The sequence below is a fragment of the Periophthalmus magnuspinnatus genome, chromosome 22 (genome assembly GCF_009829125.3).
Source record: "Periophthalmus magnuspinnatus isolate fPerMag1 chromosome 22, fPerMag1.2.pri, whole genome shotgun sequence".
NCBI lineage: Eukaryota > Metazoa > Chordata > Actinopteri > Gobiiformes > Gobiidae > Periophthalmus > Periophthalmus magnuspinnatus.
The window spans coordinates 12977981-12993550 of NC_047147.1; the positions used below are offsets into that span (position 1 = coordinate 12977981).

General features: G+C 40.7%; 5 protein-coding genes across 6 annotated transcripts; 2 read left to right on the forward strand and 3 right to left on the reverse strand.

The window, feature by feature from the left end:
• Positions 1-11: 11 nt before the first annotated feature.
• On the forward strand, positions 12-1959 carry gjb10 (gap junction protein beta 10). Its single transcript, XM_033988851.2, has 2 exons — positions 12-155; positions 480-1959. Exon 2 carries the CDS (start codon positions 570-572, stop codon positions 1374-1376), a length of 807 nt encoding a protein of 268 aa, XP_033844742.1. The 5' UTR covers positions 12-155; positions 480-569; the 3' UTR covers positions 1377-1959.
• A 1710-nt stretch (positions 1960-3669) lies between these two features.
• Positions 3670-5841, forward strand: gjb3 (gap junction protein beta 3). The gene is made up of 2 exons (XM_033988850.2): positions 3670-3895; positions 4406-5841. Exon 2 carries the CDS (start codon positions 4461-4463, stop codon positions 5325-5327), a length of 867 nt encoding a protein of 288 aa, XP_033844741.1. The 5' UTR covers positions 3670-3895; positions 4406-4460; the 3' UTR covers positions 5328-5841.
• Positions 5842-6418: 577 nt separating this feature from the next.
• hmgcl (3-hydroxy-3-methylglutaryl-CoA lyase) lies at positions 6419-8726 on the reverse strand. Its single transcript, XM_055231034.1, has 9 exons — positions 8609-8726; positions 8358-8441; positions 7873-7980; positions 7688-7783; positions 7455-7603; positions 7310-7377; positions 7048-7232; positions 6840-6965; positions 6419-6768 (listed from the first exon to the last, which is right to left on the reverse strand). Exons 1-9 carry the CDS (start codon positions 8705-8707, stop codon positions 6667-6669), a joined length of 1017 nt encoding a protein of 338 aa, XP_055087009.1. The 5' UTR covers positions 8708-8726; the 3' UTR covers positions 6419-6666.
• Positions 8727-9197: 471 nt separating this feature from the next.
• On the reverse strand, positions 9198-12360 carry zbtb8a (zinc finger and BTB domain containing 8A). Its single transcript, XM_033988794.2, has 4 exons — positions 12054-12360; positions 10230-11095; positions 9985-10151; positions 9198-9912 (listed from the first exon to the last, which is right to left on the reverse strand). The coding sequence occupies exons 1-4, from the start codon at positions 12116-12118 to the stop codon at positions 9595-9597; spliced, it is 1416 nt and encodes a 471-aa protein (XP_033844685.1). The 5' UTR covers positions 12119-12360; the 3' UTR covers positions 9198-9594.
• Positions 12361-12452: 92 nt separating this feature from the next.
• On the reverse strand, positions 12453-15342 carry gale (UDP-galactose-4-epimerase). Of its 2 annotated transcripts, none has more exons than XM_033988778.2 (11): positions 15206-15342; positions 14607-14742; positions 14393-14508; positions 14200-14313; positions 13781-13957; positions 13590-13703; positions 13384-13450; positions 13213-13298; positions 13061-13138; positions 12859-12973; positions 12453-12730 (listed from the first exon to the last, which is right to left on the reverse strand). In XM_033988778.2, the coding sequence occupies exons 2-11, from the start codon at positions 14725-14727 to the stop codon at positions 12666-12668; spliced, it is 1053 nt and encodes a 350-aa protein (XP_033844669.1). In that variant the 5' UTR covers positions 14728-14742; positions 15206-15342; the 3' UTR covers positions 12453-12665. The 2 variants fall into 2 exon arrangements, with proteins under 2 accessions (XP_033844669.1, XP_033844668.1); XM_033988777.2 differs by having other exon boundaries at positions 14393-14511; positions 15206-15339.
• Between the last annotated feature and the right edge of the window lie 228 nt (positions 15343-15570).

Below are 15570 nucleotides of genomic sequence, written 5' to 3' on the forward strand. Positions count from 1 at the left end.
TTTGCCACACCTGAGCAGGTCGGGACTGAATAGAGATGGCAGACTGGAACTCCACCCCCTACTCTCCAGTTCAGTAGATTTTCATCTGAGTGAGAGATTCTTCTAGCGAAGTTTTCTCCGCTTCGACACGGAACCGCCTCTTTAAGCCGAAAACCGTAAGTAATATTTAACAGACTTTGTAGCTAACCTCTTTAGGACGACGTTTTAACTTTTAGTTACTAAGTCCGAGGTTGTGCGTAATTACGCGCGGACTTTATGGCTTTGGTTCGGCGATCACTAATTCTAAATCACTTCTTCTATTTACCTTTTTCTGTTTGTTTTTTTAAGATTAGTTCCAATACAATGTCGAGTATTTCCTTTACGTCTGCTGTTTTTCCCTCCTTACTATTGAGCCAAAGTTAGACCATGTGGAAGAAATTCTTTTCACTCTTTCTTAAATGTCTTCAGTCCGCTGTGTAATATATTTCTTGTTCCGGCAGATATCAGACATCTCCCGGTGCTATTGCTGTTGAAAGACCTCGCTCTGTGTCCCGTCAGCAGGAGCGAAGACTGCTGTGAACAACCTCATCATGAACTGGGCATTTCTCCAAGGCCTCCTCAGTGGAGTGAACAAATACTCTACAGCCTTTGGCCGAGTGTGGCTGTCCATCGTCTTCCTCTTCAGGGTCATGGTGTTTGTGGTGGCAGCAGAGAAGGTTTGGGGGGATGAGCAAAAGGACTTCAAATGCAACACAGCTCAGCCTGGCTGTCACAACGTTTGCTATGACCACTTCTTCCCAGTGTCTCATGTGCGTCTGTGGGCTCTGCAGCTCATCTTTGTCACCTGTCCATCACTGCTGGTGGTCATGCATGTGGCCTACAGAGAGGATAGAGAGAAGAAACACAGGGCCAAATATGGAGACAACTGCCGTAAACTTTACCAGAATACAGGGAAGAAGCGTGGTGGTTTGTGGTGGACTTATGTGCTCACTCTTGTTTTTAAAATAGGAGTGGATGCCACCTTTGTGTACCTCCTCTACCACATCTACGAGGGCTATGACTTCCCTTCCCTCATAAAGTGTCAACAGGCCCCTTGCCCAAATATAGTGGACTGCTTCATTGCACGTCCCACTGAGAAGCGAATCTTCACCATTTTCATGGTGGTCACCAGCCTGGCATGTATTGTCCTCTCAGTATTTGAAATCCTCTATCTAGTGGGCAAACGCTTTCGAGAATGCTTCAATGGACAGCACCGCTCTCGACGTTCCTTGACAGATGCAATGTACAGCGGAAACGCTCTTATGGAAACCAACGATTTAAAATCTGCCACTCCAAAGACCCCTGTTCCTTCATACAACATGGCTGTGTCTAATGACAATCTTTTAAAAGGAAAGTAGGTTTGATTAACTAGAAGTGCTAGATGTACTGCAACTGACTAAAAGGCTGTTATCTTCCAAACTTTGAAAGAGGAAGTTCCTTCCTGTTCTAAGACAATGAACTGGAACAGTTGAACAACAATGGCAATGGAGTCATGAAATAAATATTGTCCTTGCCACACTGTGTCTAATAACTCAGGAATGCGGTTTCTTACTATTTCGTATCATCAAAATACAAAGTTCCTTACACATCGGTTTGGATGCAGATCCTTTATTTGACTCAGACTTTGGACAAACATGTGGTTTTCTGTGTAAGATTTTCCCTCATTTTGGCTCCAGACTTTTTAAACTCTACCATGACCCTTTGTTCTGAGGATAGTTGTTCTGTATATATTGTAATTTAATTAATATAATTTAAAACAGAGAGATTGTGCTGCTATGCAAGTTGTGGTATTTGACTGTTTAAACAGGTAGAAAAGGGAGAATGATGAGTTTGCAGAGTACTTTTCTAAACACCGTTGCTCACATTGTATATATATGACAAAACAGAAATGCAAGCCTAGATGGGCTTATAACTATTTTGTTTAAATAAAGATGTTTTTTTAAAGATTGTGTTCTTGGAGATAATTAAATGTGAATGTAACTTAATTCTACTCGTTTGTGGATTTCCCAACTGCATGTGACTGTGAACTTTCATTTTTTCCATGTGTTTCATAAACCCTCCCTCCCACTCCAACCACTAGATTTTTCTGTTGCTAGGGGAGCAGCAGCCTCAACTGTTTGGCTTCATTGGCACTTATGGGCTGGAGTGTGAGGAGGAGTCATTCTTTTCTCTTCTTTTGATTCAACCACATTAACGTGTGGACCCACCCAGTACAGGAATTCTTCAGTTCATTCAGTTGAAACGTGTGTGATAAGGAAGATGAAGTATCAAACTAAAAGAGGGGAAAAAAACAAGTAATCCCAGACTCAAAAGTTTTTTACCGAGGTTTTCTAAGACTAGACTTGTGGTTTTGGCATAGCTTTGCTCAGCCCTGTGGATGACTCATACTCAAATTAAATGTTGCTTTTTAAGGCCCTCTCCAGTGGTACTTTTACTGGCATTCACTGGACCAGTATAAGGTATTAACAAGGACTGTGGATCATCACACTAACATAGCCACTGTTTTGACTTCTTTACTTGGCACATCACATTTAGTTCTATTGTTTTGACGTGACATAAATAGGTAACGTGAAACTACTACAATATAGGTTTGGTAGGGGACTGTTTCTTTCCTGTATGGGTGGATCTGTAAACACAATAATTGCCCTCATTAGCTGAGCCTGTATCCAGGGGTCGTATTTCACTTCCAGCAGCAGTACATTTCCTTTCTCTTACATTAACAAGATCGAGAAGTGATGTGTTTATCAAGTTGCTTGGATGCTTCTTGTTCTAACTTGCAGCTGGCAGGCCCCTGACTCATGTACACATTCTTCAGGTGTGTCTCGACCAACAGCCTGGACCAGTTCTTCTCATCAAAGCACTTCCTCCACAGTAGGCTATAGTTTCTGTGCTCTCATAGACCTACAGTGATGAGGACATACAGCATGTTAACAAGCTGCCCCTCACATCCCTGAACCTTCCATGAAATGTCTTGATGTATCTGTGTACTGTCATGATGTTGCTATAGTTAGTGTGTGTTTACTTGTATAATCATAAATAAAATTAATGAAATGGCTTGTAATTAATAGAGATACAATATATGCTCTAATGTGTAAATGTTTTGCTCCATTGTGTGGCTGATGTTTTAAGTGGTCCTTCTAGAAAAGCACCACATGTCTCTTCCTGGGCTTAAGCCGTTAAAACACTCATTCAGACACGGACAATACAGACATGAAACGACACGACTGGAGTTTATTGAATATGATTAAGGTGTACAGGGATTTTATTTTCCGTACTCATAACAAAAGAACTCCAAAGCTCTGAACGCATGCAGCAGCGTGCACCCAGTGGCATGCTTGGGCACAGCATTGGCATTTCCTAACCAAACAAACAACTCATCCTTCACTCAACAGCCTAAAAGAGAAGGCTTCGAAGAATCTGGATTGCAACTGGGGAAGACAACTCATAACACAATCACCGGAGGGCTAAAGGTATTGAGAAACAAACATCCCTGAAATATGAAGCACGTTTTTTCTTCTTTGTATCTGTTTGGGCGCGTTTAGCCGATCAACGCCGGTCGTTCTACGTAAAGGGGAGAGATTTCTAAGATTTTTTTTGTCCACTTAACATTAGCGTGTGAGAAGAAAAAAAGAGACTTGGGAGAGGGAGGGAGGTACGTCATGAAGGAAGAGAGAGAGAGAGAGAGACGGGAGAGCAACATCTGGCCAAACTCTCGTCTTACTTTAACCACACCCACAGGCGCATTCTTCACGCGGAGCGCTCTACCTGTCGAAAGTAAACGATTTCGTGCGTAAAATTACCCAAACGTCGAGAAAAGAGCTATAAACGGGGACTAAAATTTGAGTTTAGTCTCTTAGGATGGATTAGGTGTCACTTGGTAAGTAACACTCGACTCGAGTCACTTTGATGGGTGTCCCACGTAATCCGAAGGTTTGCGTAAAATAGCCTAAATTATTGTGAGATGTAGCCTACATAAGAGACGTAACATAGTTTATTGGAGTTAGAGGACCAAAACCAAAATGGTCAACAAGAGATAAGAATCACGAAAGTATTTTCTATAACTATTTCTATAGCAACTGAAAGTTATTCAAAGTCTGTGTTCAAGTTTGTGTGCACCTAAGTCTAGTCACATTAGAAACATCTGAAATTTGAGAGGGTTATCATTTACATTACCTTACAGCATTGTGTTTTACTATGTTAAAAATGGTCTTGGGCCTAGGGCCTACACATAATCTATATTTCCGTTGTTATTATCGTCAGTTTAATTCAGTAATTAGTAGCAGTGAATCAGTGAACGTGTGGGCCTAACAACAAAGAATATTTTAGGTAATATGTGAAAGCCATTTTACTGCATAAAGTCACTTTGCCATGTCTCTGTCCATTACAGATTCAACGTTTTATAAGGAAGAAAGGAAATCCAAGTTTGAGTGTGTGCCAGGACCATGGACTGGAAGACCTTCCAGGCCCTACTCAGTGGGGTCAATAAGTACTCCACAGCATTCGGCCGAGTATGGCTGTCAGTGGTATTTGTGTTCAGGGTCATGGTCTATGTGGTGGCCGCAGAGAGAGTGTGGGGCGATGAGCAGAAGGACTTTGACTGTAATACCAAGCAGCCTGGCTGTGCAAATGTCTGCTACGACTTCTTCTTCCCAATCTCCCACATCCGCCTGTGGGCACTACAGCTCATCTTCGTCACCTGTCCATCCTTCATGGTGGTCATGCACGTGGCATACCGGGATGACCGTGAGCGCAAGTACAGGGCCAAGCATGGGGAAGAGGCAAAGCTCTACAGCAACACAGGCAAAAAGCACGGAGGGCTGTGGTGGACTTATCTGATCAGCCTTTTTGTGAAGACTGGCATAGAGGTGTCTTTCCTCTACATTCTCCACAAAGTGTATGACAGTTTCTACCTGCCCCGGTTGGTCAAATGTGAGGTGTCCCCCTGTCCAAATCAGGTGGACTGCTACATTGGACATCCTACTGAGAAGAAAGTCTTTACCTACTTCATGGTTGGAGCTTCTGCCCTTTGCATCATCCTTAACATCTGTGAGATCATTTATCTCATTTCTAAAAGAATCGCCAGATGTGTGAACAAAGTGAAAAGACGACATCACCACATGGCAGTGCCTGAGCAAGATGCCAATGAAGACAATTTCTTCAACCAAAGCACTCTTCCTGTGTCCCAGCAAGACCTGAAAGACTTTAAGGACAGACCCCCTTCATTTAAATCTGTAACCAAGTCACCAGTGCACAGACTCAGGCTAGAGGAAAAAATACACGCCTCTGCTCCGAACCTGTATATGTCTTAAAGATGGGAGAGCAAACTTACTAAAGAAAGATGTCATCTCACAAAAGAGTGAAATCTCAGGATGAACTACAGCACATATCAAAGCTGACATGTTGCTAAAATCAGACATGCATGAACTTTGTTTTTTATGGCAATATAAATTATACTTGAAAATCCTCCAAATCAACTCAATAGCAAATAAATGTTTTAATGTGTAGACTTCCTCTTAAAGATCTTCATTTCCTGTACAACATTCCTGTTTAGTGTATTTGTTCTTTCGCTTATATTTTCCATGAGAGAAGAGAACTATTAATCAAGAAAGCAAGACACACCTGGACACGTACTTGCCTCATGGAAGCATTCTGCTAATCTGAATGAGGAAGCAATGATGCTGCTGAATCCTTGCCTAGAGAAATGGACTAACAGAGCCAAAGGGACAAGGAGGTGATTTCCTCAAAGCCTTAAATACACATGGCCTAAAGTACATTTGTTTATATAAATGTAAATATAATAAATGTATTGATTTTTCTATCAGATGTTAAGATTTATTTGGTCCTCCAACTGATTCGTGTAAAGACTTCAGTTTTCACATTCTTTTGAAATTCTGATTCACAACAAATGTCCACGGTGCTTTGAAAACAAATGTAATGCATCCATTTCATAAGATGCATGCACAGTGAAGGTGTGTGGTTAAGAATCTCAGTTTGCTTGCTTGACTTGTCAGTCAGGTTTTATTTAAGGTGTGGTAAGCCAAGGACTTTTTGTTTATTCTGGTATTGTTACAATCTGCCCATAGAGAAATCTAGACAGAAAAATATGGTTTTATGATGAATGTGATGACTAAATATGGTCTTAAATCATATTTTTGAAAAAGGTATTAAAAGTACTAATGTGATTTTAGGATAGTAAGAAATATGTCAAAACGTATTAACTGACATGTACTTTTATAACTTGATGTCATCAGTCAATTATGTCAAAATAAATAGGCATAATGAACAAGAAATCTTTATACATAGAAAGGCAATAATAAAGAGAAATAACATCTGAATCAAGATGTTAACTAATCCAGAAAAGCCTGAAAAATAAAACAGAAACAGCCAAAACACTGACCTAAGTGTGCTATCCCTAGGATGCCAGGGGGTTATTTTTTATCTTTAATGCTGATAATAAACACAAAGTTATTATTAGGCCAAAATATGTCCAGTTGCAGAATAGTGTAGAGAATCAGGATGACAATAAGGCACTCTTCCAGCTTTCCCATCATACAGTAATCACACAAAAAAATTATTCAACATTTGTGTTCAGGTTTGTGCATTTGGTGCACTTCAGTCTGTCCATTGTCCAGTGCTTTGCTGTCAAACCTACAATTTACAGGTGGCTTGAGCGACTTTAGAATTAGACTTTCTGTTCAGGGTACGACAGATGAAAACTCCAGCATCCATCAGCTTAGACATGTTCACTCCCTGAGACAGAGAAATGTGTCAAACATTTATAGCACATGTTTCCATGTTACAATACAATAGACATTACTTACTGTCCAGATGCCAAGACCGTGGAGCATGTAGACAACATCTTCTGTAGCAACATTTCCCGATGCACCTTGGGCATAGGGACACCCACCAAGTCCAGCTACTGAAGAATCTACAACACAAACTCCCATCTGCCAGCCAAAAGAATAGAGATGATTAGTACCCTTCCATCACACATTTCATGATACTAGTAAAACCATCAAAAGATCAGACCTGTAAAGCCACCAGAATGTTAGCCAGAGCCTGTCCATAAGTGTCATGACAGTGCACTGCCAATGCATTGACTGGCACTTCTTTAGTCACTGCTTCCAACATCTGTCTCATAGAACCTGGAGTCCCCACTCCGATTGTGTCACCTAATGAAATCTCATAGCACCCCATATCATACAGACGCTTTGCTACCTGCAAGAAAGAGACAAATCCTCAAATTATATTGAAATTAAGCTTGTATGTAATATTTACCATATCCAAAAACCTACATAAGCAACTTTTTCAGGCGCCACTTTGCCTTCGTAAGGACATCCAAGGACACATGATACATAACTGTAGAGATAAAAGAACAATTTTAAAGATCTATATAAAATGGTCTGTATGTAGTGAAGGAGAAAGCACCACCTTACCCTCTCACTGGTATACTGGCCTCTTTTGCTGCTTTCATAACCTCATCAAATCGCTGTAAACTCTCATCCACAGAACAATTGATGTTCTTCTTACTGAATAGCTCTGAAGCAGCACCAAATATGGCTACCTCTGAAGCACCAGCCATTATCTGTTCAATACAACAATAAATGGCACTTTGATTATTTATTTGAATCAGTTATTGATGTTGAACAGTTATGGTCGTGGGACTCACAGCGGCCTGGAACCCTTTGAGGTTTGGTGTAAGAACTGGGTATGTCACTCCTGGTTTTCGACAGATTCCTTTCATTACTTCTATTTGATCAGCCATCTGCAAATGAGACAAATTAAATAATAACAACAAAGTTGTTTTCACTTTGCTAATCTGTTAAAGTAATAAAGCACGATGACATCAAATACCTGTGGTACCCATTTTGGAGATACAAAACTGGTGGCTTCAATCACAGAAAGCCCCGCTTCTGACAACATGTCAATCAAGTGAATCTTAGTTTCTGTGGGCACAATGGTCTAAGTGAAAGCAAAAAATAAGATCAATATAAAACCACAAAGTATTTATGCATGACCTGTAGACCACCTATTATTCACAGGAAACATAAACTGCAAAAAAACACCCCACATATGTCAGAGGTATGTCTGACGTGGGCAGTACTTGGTAACATTTTTAGCAATATTTAAACAAAACTCTAGGCCTATTTCTTGGAGTAGTTTTGTTCATAATTGAATGATATCCATTTTGAAATTTGAAATCAACCAGAATCATTATTGTAGATCTACTGAGTTTGACAGTGTAACAGCTGCTTTTCCACAATGAGTAAGTCTGCAAATGTTGACTATATTACTAATATCAGATTCTGTTTATCGTTTAAAATCACATGGTAGATTACCTTTTCATTTTGTAGCCCATCTCTTGGACCCACTTCCACGATTTTCACTTTTTCGGGAAGAAATTGACAAGCACTTACACCAGCCTAAACAAACACATAACATCACAATATACTGTAACAATCCATGTAACAACATCAGCTGAAAGTCTACAGTCTGGAGTGGGGTGATGGGACAGGCACAGGCTCTTCTACTACAGACTACGAGTATGACACACATTTACATTTTGCACACAGTCTTGAGCACTACTGACCGTACTGGCTTTTGCAGCGGCGTTGAATGCTAGAAACTGTTGTCCCATAAATGACTTTAAAGTGCTTCTGTTGAAGAGCTTCATGATGGCAGCCGCCATGTTGGACCAGCCTCGTTCTGACGTCTCTGCTCGATGTAAAAACACAAGACAAGAGCGACATCTACTGGTCAAAGACTGAAAATGCCACGCATGGAAATGTCCCGGGTGGGTCGAGTAGTACGGTATTGAGTTTGAAGTAACTATTGTTACTTCAAACTGAATATTATATTATTATATTATTATTATTATTGTTGTTGTTATCATTATTTATTAATTATTAATTACTTGTTTCAAAAAGTTAAATGTAGCCTAAGTGAGTAAAATTTATAGTACTACCTCTGGAGTTTATATTTATTTAGTAAATTACTCTTGACCTTTTCTTATCTGACTTTGTTACAAAATGTTGCTGCACAAAAATGTTCGACCTATATGTCAAAAACATTTTACATGTTATCGGTGAAGCAACCAGAAATGTTTGTACCTTTGATGTGTAGGGCAGTAACAAAGTCTGTCCATAATTACAAAATAAATATATGCACACTGTATAAATACATACAAAATAGTTTAATCAAAAAGTAAAAAATGAAATAAATTATATATCATAGTTCATATAATAAAAAAGAACTTTACACTCAATGATCTCACAAGCATGAGAATGCACACATTCTTTTTTAGTATCGCTTCAACAAAGGTGTTTCATGCTTATAAATGTAGCTCTTGAATTAAATTATGTACTATACATTTGATGTGCATGCTTTGGATATTAGAGTTTAAAACAATTGTCTAAAAGTTCACAAAAAACACAGACGCCTTCAGAAAATAATACAAGGTGAGTTATTATCAGTTTCAGTATATCGTAAAAGGTGTCTTCATGTAAGTGGTTACTTTATGCATACGTCTCTTAAATGGCTTTTACCCCAAAAAAAACAATCTTTTGTTGTTTTGCACTAGAGCTCCTCATCACTGTCATCGACTTGTTGTATGATAAGATCAGCACCCGAGTCTTCTGCCAGGTCATCATCATCATCATTTACTATCCATGACCTTTTGGTGTCCCCTTCCTCCTCTCCATCTACGCCCAGTAACAGAGCTGGCTCATCATTGGTCCCGTCCAGAGGGTCCATAGAGATGTTGTCACAGCCAACTTCCTGTATGCATGCAGTGCACATGCGGTAGCGGCGTGTCCCCTCGCACACAACATGCCCAGTCTCTTCTGTCACAGGACACTTGCACTTCCTACAAACCAACTTCCTGGCCTGGTGAATCTGTGGGAACAAATACTGCAGAGTTAACTGTATTTAGAACATAACAACTTATTTCAATTGTGACAGACTTACGGTCTCAAAATGGCTTCGGAGATGCTCCAGGCGGGTAAAGCGCTTGTTGCAGGCCTGACAGGGGTATGGGCGTTCCCCAGTGTGGCATCGTAAGTGCCTCTTAAGGTCTGCCTTTCTTTTTACTGTATGAGTACAAAAGGGGCATTTGAACCGCATGATGGGGTGGTCTGTGAACAAAACATGAAAATATAATTACAATTTGACTAATTTTAAATGCAATTTTAAATAGTAGGTGCTGTTTTCACCCTTATTAAATTGTCCAATGACTCCAACTATCGATGGCAGAGTGGCATACAGCTCATCAGCTTTTTCAGCTTTCTGTGCTCTGGCCTCCTGCAGGTTCAGGTCATTGTGTTGGTTGGGCCGATTGCTGTTGGAGGATTTCCTTTTGGAGCCTCGACTTCTCTTTCGTTCTGCTCCTGGTAATGTATATAGGGGGTCCTGTGGGTCCTCAGCCTCTGCACTCAGATCATTAACAGGGCTGCTTACATCAGTTTTTATGGCAGAAGATGAGAAGTCCTGGTCAGAGTCCTTGCCTCCAAAAGAGCACTGGTTTCTAGAAGTATCCCTTGTCCAGAGTGCAGGAGGTGGACTGGCGGCAGGGCCAAGCTGCTGAGGGTGTGGGTCTGTGCCCTCCTCTCCAGGTGCACTGGTAAAACTACAAGTTTCAGACAAACTGGGGCAATGTTCACTTTCCTCCTCTTTCACACTAATGTCTAAAGAGGATTTTATGAAGTTTTTGCAGTAGGTAATGAGACTGTTCATCTGCAGGTAACTGGCTGCAGACATAACCTCAATGACATCGGTGCTGGTAAGATCCAGCTGCCCTGAGTAAATAAAATCCATAATGACTGTGAAGGTCTCTGGGCTGAAGACATCAAATGTGGCGTTGACCGTGTCGGACAGCCCATCTGGTGCCTGGGACAGCAGCATGCGAAAATAGCCGCTGCTGGCGAACAGGACATTTCGATGGGCTCTGAAGAGCTGGCCCTCCACCAGCACACTGCAGTCACAGAAGAGCTCCTGGCGGCGCTGCTGGTTGAGCTGCTTCAGCACGTTGCTTTGGTGAGCCACTGTGATGTCAGCAGTGTTGAACCACCTCTGAGGCTGCCTGCAGGACACACATAACAGAGTGTGATGGTAGAATAGAGCAGATCTTCAAATATAGCTTATGATTACAAACATTTGTTACTAGGCTATGCACATCTGAAAAGGAGGATGCAAGATGCAAGAGTTTTGTTTCTGCACAGGACTAAAGTCACACTATAACTGCTGCTCTGTGATTGGGTGGATGTCACTTCGATCAAAACGTAACTCCTTGGGCTACACCCGACTTCAGCAGAGAGCTTCGGGTGACAAATCGTATCATCCTTTCTGACAAGTACAAAGGCGTTTAAAATCCATAGATGGATTATTTGTAATTAGGGGATAAAGAAGTTCTATCCCCAATGCGAGATGAAAGAGAAGTAATTCAAAATAATATGTATTGCCTTTTTGCCACAACCATAAATTGTGTTTGTGTATCTTCTATTTGCCGTGTCATAAAAGAAACACACGCATTCATTATAAATCACTCGTGGTGGTGACTATGCGCGTCGCCCGACGCGCAGTGCAACACCCGCCTCCTCGCGCCTCTACTGCCGCAGAAAACCCTGGTCTGAACTGAGACGAGCTTCACTGGACACGACCAACCAACGCCATGAGAGTGCTGCTGCTGCAGTCCTGCGAGAGAAAAGCGGGCAGCCCTGTGCTCGTCTGTCCTGGAGCGACGCCCACTTCAGGCTTCGGCCACCACACAATAGAAAAACGCACCCCCTCCGCGTTACTGAGCACGATTTACGCTTGCACATCAAAATATGTGTATCATTTAAAAAAGTAATGTATCGGTGTGAATATACACCCGCTTTCATCCATGAGACCATGCTCATCTTTAGAGGTCCGATGCATGGCGAGCAGCGGGGAGGATTTGCCTGCTACCCGAGCCCTGTGCCTCTTTCCCAGGCAAGGCATTTGGCAAGACCCGTTTACGCCCCACTCTATAAAAAGCCTTAAAATGAATTTATACTCACTGGTGAGCTGGTTCACCCGGCGCCCGATATAATCTGTTCTGCCCTAAGTCTGTCACTATATCCATTCTGTGAGATTTCTAGTTTATCTCCCTTTTTCTCGTTCAGGGTCCACTCGCGCATAGACAGGCACTTCCTGTTCAGCCCTAAAGAGCGAAACCCGGTGAGAGCGCGCGGAGCCGTATGCTGACGTGGGTGTTTATTAACAGGGCGCCCGAGGGTTGAAGGATGCATTTAAAGATCCACTACCTTTAGATATGTGCGTGAAAGTAACAGGTTGTCTTATACGATATAGATCAGTTTGCAATATTCTTTTATCATTTGAGTGGCAGCTTATGCAGGTGGAAAAACTCTCTCATCCTTTCATTTCCATAGTCTAAATAAGTGCAGCAATATTGTTTTAAAAGTAATTTATTTCATTTTTTTTATATTACCTTTATATTTAGAATTAGGTGAAACCATTTACATGACAAATGTTTTGGTATAAAACACTACAAATTACACATTAATGGCTAAAATAGCCTATATTATGGATTTTATCTTAAAAAAAGAAAAGAAAAAATGAACATTTGTTTGGTCATTTGATTTAGCAGAAAGAAAGAAAAAAGAAAAAAATCAGGAAGCTGTGCCATTTGAAAATCCCGTGGGGTTCATTGACTGCCAGCGCCACAGATCCTCACCTGAAAAAAACCCCAAAAAACAAAAAAGTTTAGTATATCATACACCTGGAGTTAAAGGGTTGTCTTATGGTGCAGAAAGCTTGATCTAAACCAACTCTGTATTATTATGGCACTGTTATATTTCTTACACATTCTCTCTAGGTCAAATTGAGCTTTCCATCCCAGTTCCTTTTCAGCCAGACGGGGGTCTGCATAGCAGGAAGCAATATCTCCACTTCTGCGTGGTGCAATTTTATATACAATCTGAACAAAGAACACAGAGTACTCAAAATAGCAAAGGTAGAGTCAATGAATGAAATTTATTTAATTTTGTTCATAGTATGATGGTACCTCTTTTCCCGACGCTTTTTCCATAGCTTTGACCATTTGAAGTACAGAGTAACCCATCCCAGTACCCAGATTATAAACCTTTGGGCAGAAACACTTATAAACTAGTACATCTAATAATAATAATACAATGACATTCCCTTTCAGAAACATACCTTACACCCACAATTATCCTTCAGCCTCTTTAGAGCTGCTATGTGCCCTTTTGCAAGATCTACCACATGGATATAGTCACGAACACCTTGACAGAAGAGAGAGAAAAGCTCCTTTGGAAAACCATGGGACACTCACTAGGACTAGACCTTGTACATAAGATATAAACATACCAGTTCCATCCACTGTGTCATAGTCATTTCCAAACACACTAAGGCACTTTCTTCTTCCGATTGCAACCTATGATGTAGAGAAAAGTAGAAGCAAAAATTTTACAAAAAAGACAGAATTTATTACATTTTATTTATATAGTGCTTTTCTAAATACTCAAAGGCACTGAAACGTACTGGCATTTTATGTGTGTGGAAAGGGATGGTACCTGTGCAACATATGGCAGAAGGTTGTTAGGGATGCCCTGAGGATCCTCCCCAATAAGTCCTGAGGAATGTGCTCCAATTGGGTTGAAATACCGCAGCAGCACAGCATTCCAGTCCTAGGCACAGTCAACAGTAAAAATAACCAAAAAACTCCTATATTTATTCCTTTGTACACTGTCTTTTCTAAGTTCACCTTCTCAGCTTTACAATGGTCCTTGATCATCTCTTCAATAAAGAACTTGGTCTTGCCATAAGGGTTGGTGCAGCCTCCGACAGGGTGCTCCTCATCTATAGGCAGATGCTGTGGATCTCCATACACTGTGGCTGAACTGCTGAAGACCAGATTGTGTACGTTGTGAGCCTGCATCACCTAGCGCACATGCATACACACAAACACGGCACACGTTTACAGTGAGCAGCCAGTTAGGGATCTCTCCAAAGCACACATCACCACGTTAGTACATTAGCAGTGATTAATAAGCTATTTTGCAACTGAGTAACATGCAAACTAAATATATATTAAAAGCAGGCAAAATAGTGAATACAGACATAATACTGAAGAAGGCCCCAGACAAGGCTAGTAAACTCCAGACAATGCTAGTTTGAACTGACCTCCAGCAAGTTCAATGAGGCAGTGAGGTTGACCCTGTAGTATCGTAAAGGCTGCTCCACAGATTCTCCAACTGCCTTCAGGCCTGCAAAGTGCATCACAGCACTGAAAGAGTGCTGCAAAGATTTTGTACATAACAATTATTTTTCTATTTAAACCTACACAATTGTTATGAAAATTATCAAGAGAGTGCACCTTTTTAAAAAGCTTCTCCAAACCAGGTCGGTCAAGAAGGTCCAGCTCATGAAATTCAATGTTGGTGTCCATAAGCTTTTCTATCCTGTTTATGCTCTCTGGCATATCCCTGTCACCTTCTTCCAGAACAGGATGTGTACATAAGAGCAGAAGGAGAAATGAGAGGTTGTATGTTTTGATGAAAGGGCAATGTGACATAAAAAAAATGTCTCACCTCGTACTGCGTTACTGAAATTATCCACTACTACTGGCTCAAACCCAGCTTCAATCAGCTCCACGACACAGTGACTCCCAATGTAGCCTGCTCCACCGGTGACGAGAACCTTTTCCACCATTTTTATATCCGCTACCTTGAGAGTGACACAATATGAAAGTTTATTATCATCAAAAACAAAAGATAAGCATTCAACAGGCTAAGTAAAGTAACCACTTCAATGGCTATAAATATTCCACTGGCACACACCTTGAACACGTCACCACACACTCCTCACCTGTCAAGCATTCATTGAAATCACAATAGTCTCACAACAATAGCAGTGTCTCATCAGTTTAGTTTAGTTTTTAGGTTTTTTTTTAACTGAGGAGTGCTGTTATTTCTGTTGTGACATCATCATACAAACCGATACAAACTTTATTAAAATGTATCGGCAATCGTACTAAACAATACACTGTTACTACTTTGTATTCTTGTTAAATGTCATGTTAAATAAAAACCTACCAGATTTTTTGAATGATCTGCATTAAGTAGGCTATGTTACAACAGCATTATTAGTTAACAAACAAATCAGTTACATTGCTATAAATTGTCCTTACCAAAAAGCACGATGAAAGAAGGTGATTTTCCGGATACTGTGGATAGTAGTGTACTTGATGGGGTTTAAAGCCTGTCAGCCCTGAAGTGAAGTTTTCCACTGTGTGCTCTTTGCTTCAAACATTTCACTACTTCCCGTATAACGTGCAGTAAAGTGGAGGCTGTTGTGGTTGTGCGTCAGTGTAAGTATTTCCTGTAGAGTGACTTTCAAGTTAAAGCGTGAAACAAAGTCTACTGCAAAGAACAAAATCATCAGGAACAGACTTATCATTATGGCCGACCTTCTTTAAAATCAATTATTGGTTGAGATAAAAATTAGATATAGATGTGCAAGTTCCTTTAAAAATATAAATGCATTAGATTTTTA